General features: G+C 47.0%; 1 protein-coding gene across 1 annotated transcript in view; it reads left to right on the top strand.

Annotated features, from left to right (window-relative positions):
- Window position 1: 1 nt before the first annotated feature.
- The window catches only part of FOXK2 (forkhead box K2), a 65,174-nt gene continuing 55,593 nt past the window's right edge, over window positions 2–9,582 (top strand). The window contains exon 1 of the mRNA XM_049635402.1: window positions 2–273. Within this exon, the coding sequence (XP_049491359.1) occupies window positions 2–273 (272 nt within the window). The remainder of the gene's footprint in view (window positions 274–9,582) is intronic.

Below are 9,582 nucleotides of genomic sequence, written 5' to 3'. Positions count from 1 at the left end.
GATGAAGAAGCGCTCGGTGACCATCGGGCGCAACTCGTCGCAGGGCTCGGTGGACGTGAGCATGGGCCACTCGAGCTTCATCTCGCGGCGCCACCTCGAGATCTTCACGCCCCCGGGCGGCGGCGGCCATGGCGGGGCGGCCCCGGAGCCGTCAGCGCAGCCCGGGCCCGACACCGGCGGCGACTTCTACCTGCGCTGCCTCGGCAAGAACGGCGTGTTCGTGGACGGCGTGTTCCAGAGGCGCGGGGCGCCGCCGCTGCAGCTGCCGCGCGTGTGAGTGGGCCGGGGGCGCGGGAGGGGGGGGGCGGGACCCCCGATCCGGCGCCCCTGGCCTTGTCGGTCCTGTCCACCGGGAGGGCCCAGATCTCGACCCAGACCCGCTCCCACGGCCGGGACCCGGGCCGCGACCCACCACGCACGACCCCGCCCCCACCCCCGCCCCCACCCGCACGGCCTCCTGCCCCCGAGCGCGGACCCCCGGAGCGGTAGCGGACCGCCACCCTGCCCGAGACCCCGGCCTCACCTTCCCAGAGCGGAGGCTCGGGCGGCGGTGCACGTGGGCCGGTGCCCCCTTTCGGGAGTCCCTGGTGCGTTCTGGGGAGTTAGCGTGTGTTTTTCGTTGCCGACGTGCAGGTAGTTCTCGGTACTGACGGTCAAGTCTAGTTGGTGTAACATGTGTTTTCTTAACTTAAAATCTGCGTCTTACGGCGGCGTCTCGTTCATACTTCCTTTTTGTTCTGCAGGTTTTCAGTAGCGACATACTTCGGGAGTCTGTTTTGAGCTGCAAGGACTCTTTGCCCCCGCCCCCCCTCCCCCCCATTAGTAACCCGGTAAATTGGAAACTTTTCAAGCACGATACATTTTAAATCTGTGCTCTGCGCCTTAAAATTTGGGGAAAACTGGATACTTTTAATATGACTTTGTTTTTAAGTTAGTTGATTATTTAGAAACTATTACAAGGTCACGTGGGGTGTTAGGTGAGCTTGGTGGGGAGTTGTCAGCCTGGCTACAAAACGACGTAGGTCGGTTCTCTGGTTTTATGAAGTTATCATTTACTTTGCTTGGAAAACAAGCTTGCTCTCTAGGAAATGCTAATTATTCCTCAGGGGCTCCTTTCTAGATCGTTGCAAATAGAGCCTTTGTCCACAAACTGAGAATTTTTAACTGCTTCCAGTTGCTAGAGACGCTGATTTCCTTGACTTTGGTCCGTGTGTGCTGTGCTGTTGCTTAGCCGATGGGCGTGTTTCAGAGATGGCTGTGCGTGTGTGCACGCGCGTGTGCACACTGCAGACTGCCTGAAACCAGTGGTAGGGCCTGACAGCTGTCTTTTTTTATTTTTTTAATGTTTATTTTTTGAGGGGGGGGGCAGACTGCAGAGGAGGGGCGGTGCAGAGAGAGAGGGAGACAGAATCGCAGCAGGAAGCAGGTTCCAGGCTCTGAGCTGTCAGCACAGAGCCCGACGCGGGGCTCGAACTCGTCAACTACAAGATCATGACCTGAGCTGACGTCGGCCGCTTAACCAACTGAGCCACGCAGGCGCCCCATGACAGCTGTCTTTTACTCCGACAGTTTGTTGTTTACAAGTAACTTGATGTCACAACAAAGGATTTTCTGTCTTTATTCCGAGGGTTTTGAGGTTTATAAGGAAAATTCTCTTATTTTCAGCCAAACCTGTTTGCATTGGCATGTTAAATAAATATGGAAATAAGTTGACCTTTGGCAAGGGAGCAGAAATCAGACTTTCGGAGGGGTACAGTGTGCCCAGAAGAAGGAGTGAGTAAGAGAGGTTGTGCAGTGGAGGCCGAGCCCCTGAGCTGCATCCCAGCTTCCAGGAGCCCTGCCCTTCTTATGGCCCAGGAATTGTTTCACAGAAGGGATTTTGGCGTTTTCACAACGTGGAATAAGTGAATAAGTTGTGGGACCTTGTAGCACCGCCCTTTTTGTAGAGATCGTTCCTGCATTTTTGGTGTAGAGTGGTAACAGATACAGGTTAATGCAACAGACTGTGTAAAGACAGTTGGTGCTAGTTAAATGCAGATAAATTGTTTTAAGAATCTTTTTCTTGAACCTAAACTTAGTTTTATGTTACAAGTTCTTTTTAAGTTAAAAAATCAAGTTGTATAAGTTTAAAAAAATGTGTAATTTAGAGAAATTATGCAGAGATTGAAATATTCTTATTGCTTATTTCAGACTTGCCTACTGAATTGAAAATCACTACCGAGTTAAAAAAAATATATGAAAAAAAAATCACAATCCACGGTTGGTGTCTTATTTGAATGACCGTGATTTTAGTCCAATTCCAATTTTAGAGTGAATTTGCATTTTGTAGTTAGTGTTGAAAATTTACATGCAGAGAATTTGGGAGAGTGCATAAGTAATTTAGTCTTAAAGTATGGTTCATCATTTTATTAAAATGTCAAATAGTGTGTTACTTTAGGAGGAACAGAGACAAACGAGGACCGTGATCCAGTGTATTGGGTCTTGTGAGTGTTTTAAACAGTTTGGGTAAGGTCTGAACACACATGGTTTTTCCATGATGGTTGGTGAGCCCAGTGGGGACCCTTGAGTGTGTGTGGAGTGCACACACATGCCAGGGTGTGTGGTTTTCCAGCAAACAGGCGATTTCGACAAATCCTTGATTGTCAGCCAAGTATGTGGGGCTGTGGGTACAGAAATGCAAACTTTTTCCTCTCTGGGAGCATCTCACTCTCTGGAGGTGCAGGTGTTATTGATACTGGGGAGTTCTTTGGGGTGGGATCCGTGGAAGGGCCCTGGGCTACGTGTGGGGGAGGGGAAGCCCCTGAAAGTGAGCCGGTGGAGGTGGCCTTGTGGCTGTCCCTGGGCCAGCAGCCTGGTGCTGAAGAAGGTGGAATTTAGGCTGGAAGGAACCTTGGGCCTGGTGGGGGAGCATTTTCAAGGTGGTCAGTGACAGAATGAAGAATGTCCTCTTTGAGGACAGGGTCCTTATTTGTCCAGGGACCTGGTCTGAGTGGGCAGCAAATCTAGGAAGATTTGCTGGGCAGGAATGTCTGGCTGTGTTGTTGCTCTTATTGTTGCTAGGGTAGCAAACTGCACATAATTTACAAATAAAAATAAGTCTTTAACAGTTGTTAAAGTACTTTGAAACATCAAGTGAATTTGACATATTTTTGATCAGGAAAGTCCTAGAATATCTAATAGCTGTATGGACATAGAAGAAGTTGAATCTGCTATAGCCCTAAACTGTTTAACATGTGACACTATAATCGCGTTTATTTGGGAAAGTGATCCTGCTCCTGTGCTAAATTAGCTGCCAATCCGTTAGTGATACAGCTCTACCCCTCTTTCTTATGTGGTGTGTTTTAACTTGCAGTTTAAGTTTGGTAATGTCACGTTTCAGGATTTTCTCGCTAAATCAGAGATGGCATTCTTGAGGGTTAGGACTGGAGAGGGGTGAGCAGAGAGTGGCTTCTGGAGCTTTCCAGGTGAATACTCCAAGCAAAAAACCAAAGGAACTCACAGTGACTTGGTTGTGCTCAGAAATGGAGTGGGGCGGAACCAAGGTTCCCAGAGAATATCAGTATCCAAAAGAAGGGACTAAGTGGAGCACCAAGAGAGGGGTTGGCCCCAGGAAAAGGACAGTGATTGGGGAGCCATGGGCTTGGCCATCAGGACCTCTTGGAGGTGTGGGGCTGGGGAGTGAGGGGGGGTGAGGGTGTAAGAAGTTTGTGCGCCGGGGGCTATTGTAAGGAGAGTGGAGGTTAAGAGCAGGCTTAGGAGGAGTGAGACCCTGTGGGTCACTAGGGCAAGTGGGTGAAAGAACCCCTGAGAGATGCAGCGAGGCCTGGTTGGCCCAGTGAGCGGACACAGACCAGGTGTGAAGGAGGATAGGGTTCCCGGAAGAAGATCCAACGAGGATGTCGTGTTTGAAGACCAGAGCAGGCCCACTGGTGAGGTCCGTCGTGTTTTCTTGGTCCAGGGCTGCAGGGTTGGCTGAGATTCCTTCATTTTGTGACCCGAGACTGACCGGTTTCTGTAAAAAAGCTGAGAGCAGGGGTCCAAGATGGCTGGACTCCTGGACCCAGCGGCGGGTGACGTGCGGTGGTGTATACATATGTAGCAGAGGGCAGAGTGTTGCACTTTGAAAAGTGCTCAGTGTACAAGTTAATTGCTTTAAGTGACCACTATGTGCTTTTCTTTAAAAGCTATAATGTGCTTTCTTTTGCCAAATTGAGATACACTTTGTCACTGATTTGTAGATATTGGGAATACAGGGCAGCTATTTTAAAGTAGTTGTTAATTTACTAAGTTAAAAATAACTCAACAACTGGGTTAACTTCTACTTAACCTAGCATTTGGTAGTGCTTCCGATGGAAAAACTCAGTTTATTTTGATGTGTAATTAGTGGTTTAAGACGGTTTGGATTTAAGATAATTTGCATTGGTAACACATCTTGAGACACAATCCTGTGTGGCAGGACCTGGAACCTGCTGCGGTCGTATGTGTCTTATTATATTGACTGACTGCATCAGGAGACGGTGAGGGTGGGCTCTGGACTGGGCACATGGGGGCTACGTTCCAGCCTTGCCACCTAACCTGTTTGAATTTTAGTTCTCGTGTGTAACATGGGATAACAACTGTTTGACGTGTGACACAGGTAGCCCTGTGTCAGTGCCCCTGCTACTACATCAGGGGCTTCCTGTCTTTTGTCCATCACAGTGTCCTGGTGTACAGGGGCCCATGAGGAGGACCTCATGTGCCAGAAAATGTGACAGGAGGGTAGAAATGTTCCCAGAGGCCGGCAGTCTTCAGTGCGCCACACACGTGTACACGCCTACGGTAAATCGCTCAAGGGCCTCTTAGAGCAGCGAGTGAAGTTTGAAGTTCCTTCAACGGGGAGAAGTTGCACCCTCCCTCCTAGCACCTAAGCATAAAAACAGGCCCTTGGGGTGTGGTTGGTGTTGTCCAGCAGGCTAGGCCAGGAGAGGTGCATTGGGGATACCTTTCCTCGTGAAACCTCCGTTCTGGTTCTGTTCCGTTCCAAAATGTAAGCATCAACCACACACCTTTCCTGACCCCGGGGTGGGGGTGGGGGGCGGGGAGGAAAAGTGTCTTTGCCTTGGGTGCAAAGTCGGTGAAGGGAGCTACATAAAAGTTGTGTCCTGTTTGTGACCTGATTTGAAGGATACTTGTTCATTAATGCCATTGGCTATACTGTTGTTTTTGGAAATTAAGGATGGCTTCTCTGTCTAGTTGAAGAACTTTGCAATTACAATGCACTGTTTTTCTTTTTAAAAGTGTTTTTTGGGGGCGCCTGGGTGGCTCGGTTGAGCATCTGACTCTTGATTTCGGCTCAGGTTATGATCTCATGGTGTGTAAGATTGAGCCCTACATCAGGCTCTGGGCTGACGGTGTGGAGTCTGCTTGGGATTCTCTCTCTGCCCTTGTCTCTCTCTCAAAACAAATAATCTTTAAAAAGAAAACCCTGCTTTTTAATTTTTAATTTTTTTAAACTGCTTTTTAAAAAAAAAAACGTTTGAGAGAAATGTGCGAGAGTGAGCGAGCATGAGCAAAGGAAGGGTGGAGGGAGAGCGAGAGAATCCCAAGCAGGCTCCATGCTGCCCAACATGGGGCTTGATTCCGTGACCATGAGATTGTGACCTGAGCCGAAATCAAGAGTCGGATGCTTAATGGATTGAGCCACCCAGGCGCCCCTAAAACTGCTTTTTTATTGAAGTGTAAGGAACTACATATACTTTGAGACTTGGGCTATGGTTTCTTTCTGGGAGGCAGTGAAGACCTGAAGCTGGGCTCCCCCACAGGTCTCTAGTGTCACCTGAGTGCTTTCCAGGCCGGCATTGGTGCTTAGGACCCCTTGGTAGTCGGTCATGGAGCCTGTTCTCAGGACCAGCAGGCCAGACAGAGCCCCCTTGCACTGTCACGCTGATGGAAGCAAAAATGTTCCCTCCTCATCATCTTGTGCTGTGACTCATCCGCTCAAGTGGCCTTCCATGGTGTGGGGACTGGGTCCTGCATGTGTGTGCGTCCCCTGGAAATGGCACAGAGCTGTCCTCACTTGATGTGTATCCAGAATACGTGCACACATTGAGTGCTGATTTGGGGTGTTGCTGTTATGTGAACGTTCTCAAGTGCTGATCCCCTATCTAGTGCTGGGGTTCCAGTCAGACGTGATTCCCCCAATTACCAGTGGCTCCCATCTAGATCCACAGTTGCAGAAGCTCAGCATAACTTCATGCATAATTAGGGGAAATAGTCCAGAAGATGAGGCTGTTATAGTAACAGCAGATTTTTCCATTGTGAAAATGCAACAATTCTTGCTTTGCTGAGGAGAAAGGGGTTTTTTTTTTTTTTTGAAAATGTAGAAAAGACGGTTTCTAAAATAAGGGAGCTTTTAATGAAAGCAATTAACATCTTGGATAGTATTCTTATCTGTTTAACATTTCTGCATAGCTCATGTTTTCTTTTAGGTTTGGGTTTTGGAGCGGTTTACAGTATCTTAAATAACATAATATAGCAAGTCAGCTCCCACACTTCTGGGCCCAGTTCTTGATGAGGATTTTGTGAACATGCTGAGGAAACCATACGCTAGGGCTTGCTTGTTTAAGGCGCGCACCGCCATTTCTGTGATTTGAAGCAGTTTGAGCGCCACGATAAGGTGCTACTGCTGTCATCCCGGGAAGCGCCCACAGGGGGAGATTGGGAAGCACTTTTCTAGAAAGCGGCCTTTCCTCTGTGCGGCACCAGTTTTTAGAGTGTATGTTGGACGCTCTGTTGAGAATTCCATAGGGGTTGTAGGCATTTTGCTGCAGTTTGTCATTTGTGACAGAATCGTGTATCTTATCCACTGAAAGGCATCAGTACGACGGTGGTTCTTACCAGGGTCTCCTCCCTGCTCCCAGGGATATTTGGTGATATCTGGAGACACGTTAGGTTGGTGCAACTGCCGGTGCTTCTGGCCAGGGACGTTGCTAAAAATCTTACAATGCTCAGGATAGACAGTCCCCCTACAACAGATAATGATCCAACCCCAAATGTCGGTAGTGGGTAGTGGGGAGGGAGCCCCCCCCCCCCAGCACAGTCAAAAGGCAGTTGATAACAACAGTTGGTTGTTGGTGCTACCTTGAGTGAATCTTAGTAACTTTTTACAAATAATACCTGTTTAGAATCTTTAAGCTACCAAAGCATTTGTTTCAAATTCAGTGGCAGACACTTCTCTAAGTTTCTTTTTAGTGTTTATTTTTGAGAGAAGGGGGGTGGGGAAGGGGAAAGAGAGAGGGAGAGCCTGACATGGGGCTCAAACCCACAAGAGATTTGAGCTCATCGAGATCATGACCCGAGCTGAAATGAAAGTCAGGCGCTTAATGGATTAAGCCACCCAGGTGCCCCGGCACCTTTCTAAAATGAAGCCTGTGATCAAAAAGAATGAAATCTCACCATTTGCAACAGAGTGATGGAACCTAGAATGTATTATGCTAAGTGAAATAAGTCAGAGAAAGACAAATATTATATGATTTCACTCATGTGGAATTTAAGAAACAAGAAGATGAATATAGGGGAAGGGAAGGAAAAATAAAACTAGGGAGGCAAACCATAAGAGACTCTTAAATACAGAGAACAGGGGTGCCTGGGTGGCTCAGTCACTTGGGTGTCCCACTCTTGATTTCAACTCAGGTCATGATCTTGAGGTTCTTGGGTTTGAGTAGCATGTCGGGCTCTGCGCTGACAGCGCGGAGCCTGCTTGGGATGATCTCTCTCCCTCCCTCTCAGCCCTTCCCCCCCCCCCCCCAAAATAAATAAACTTGAAAAAACAGAACAAACTGAGGGTTGCTGGAGGGGAGGGGGGATGGGCACTAATGAGGGCACCTGTTGGGATGAGCACTGGGTGTCGTATGTAAGTGATGAATCGCTGGGGTCTACTCCGGAAACCAGTACTACACTGTACCTTAACTAACTTGAACTTACATACATACATACATACATACATACATACATACATGCATAAAATAAATGAAGCCTGAGGTGGAGAGACCAGGTGTGGAATGACTCCCTTTGCAGTTTGGAGGAAGGACACTCACAGAACACCTTCATAATTACCTAGCTTGTAAGATTGGTCTTGTCACTTTAAAGAGTAGCCCAACATTTTCCCTCTTGGAATATTTACTGTCAGGCATATCTTTTGGGTTTAGTTAGATAGTTAAATTATTCTGAAAACATTTGCAGTCAATGGGGTGGGGGAGGCACTGAATTGTTTTGGCACAGTTGTTACTTTTTTTTTTTTTTTTTTGGTCTTGGTTCTGAAAAATGAACTGATTATGTCAGGGAGTGTGACATTAGTGTCACAACCGTATTACGAAAGACTGCTGTCAGATGCCATTTTCTCATGGTATTTTGGCATAATAATTGGCAGTTTGAAATACATCTTCTGATTTTTACTTGAACAGATGGGTTACAAAAAACCCTAAGCAAGTAAGTTGGACAGTTACTGTTAGTAATGCTTTGGGTGTATAGGTGATGTTTTAACAATACTGTATTTTTGCCAGGGTCCAGTGCTTTTGCTGCAAACATTTTCACCACAAAACTAATTGACTGTAAGGCCATTTTGCTGTAAAAGATAAAATTGTGGAAAATAGGGACATTTATTAAAAGGGACTCAATGAAACATGCAAAATGAATAACAAAATTAAAAAGACTTTATTGTTGAGAAGACTGGTTGAGTATCTCTCAGCTCCTGGTGTCCAGTAGGTACTAGGTCAGTCTTAGATCCCTTCTCTGTTCTGTGGAGGCTAACTTTCCAGGGTCTTCATCCAAGAACCACATCTCAGAGGTTGCTTGTTATTCCCCTCTGTGTGTTTCTCTCCACAAACCTCTCCAGGAAGAAAGGAAAGATTGAGGAGAGCAAAGTCTTAGTAATGCAGGCGCTCATCAATGTATGTCCACCAGGCTACCAGAACAGTGTCATAGCTTGGACAGGGGAGGTGACAGCCACCTCCACATGTGATCAGGCTATTAATCTCTCAACCTCAGGATCCTCTTTTAAATTTTTTTTTTTTCAACGTTTTTAATTTATTTTTGGGACAGAGAGAGACAGAGCATGAACGGGGAAGGGGCAGAGAGAGAGGGAGACACAGAATCGGAAACAGGCTCCAGGCTCCGAGCCATCAGCCCAGAGCCTGACGTGGGGCTCGAACTCACGGACCGCGAGATCGTGACCTGGCTGAAGTCGGACGCTTAACCGACTGCGCCACCCAGGCGCCCCAGGATCCTCTTTTATAAACGTGGATATTATTGAATTGACCTCATGGGGTTGTTGTGTGGATTGCCTTTGCCTGATACAGGAAAATTGCTGAGTAAATATTAATATTTTTTAAAGAAAAAATTCAAATGTCTTAAGTATTTTGATAGGAGAGTTTAATCCATTTACATTTGAAGTAATTATTGGTAAGGAAAGACTTCTGCTATTTTGCTATTTTTCTTTATGTCTCATAGCTTTGTTATCCCTCATTTTCTTCCTCACTGCCTGATTCTGTTTAGTTGATTCTTTCTTTCTTTCTTTCTTTCTTTCTTTCTTTCTTTCTTTCTTTC

This window comes from Panthera uncia, chromosome E1 (assembly GCF_023721935.1).
Source record: "Panthera uncia isolate 11264 chromosome E1, Puncia_PCG_1.0, whole genome shotgun sequence".
NCBI classification, from domain to species: domain Eukaryota; kingdom Metazoa; phylum Chordata; class Mammalia; order Carnivora; family Felidae; genus Panthera; species Panthera uncia.
Note: the sequence above shows the minus strand (reverse complement) of the source record. Positions and strands in the feature narration are given on the sequence as shown.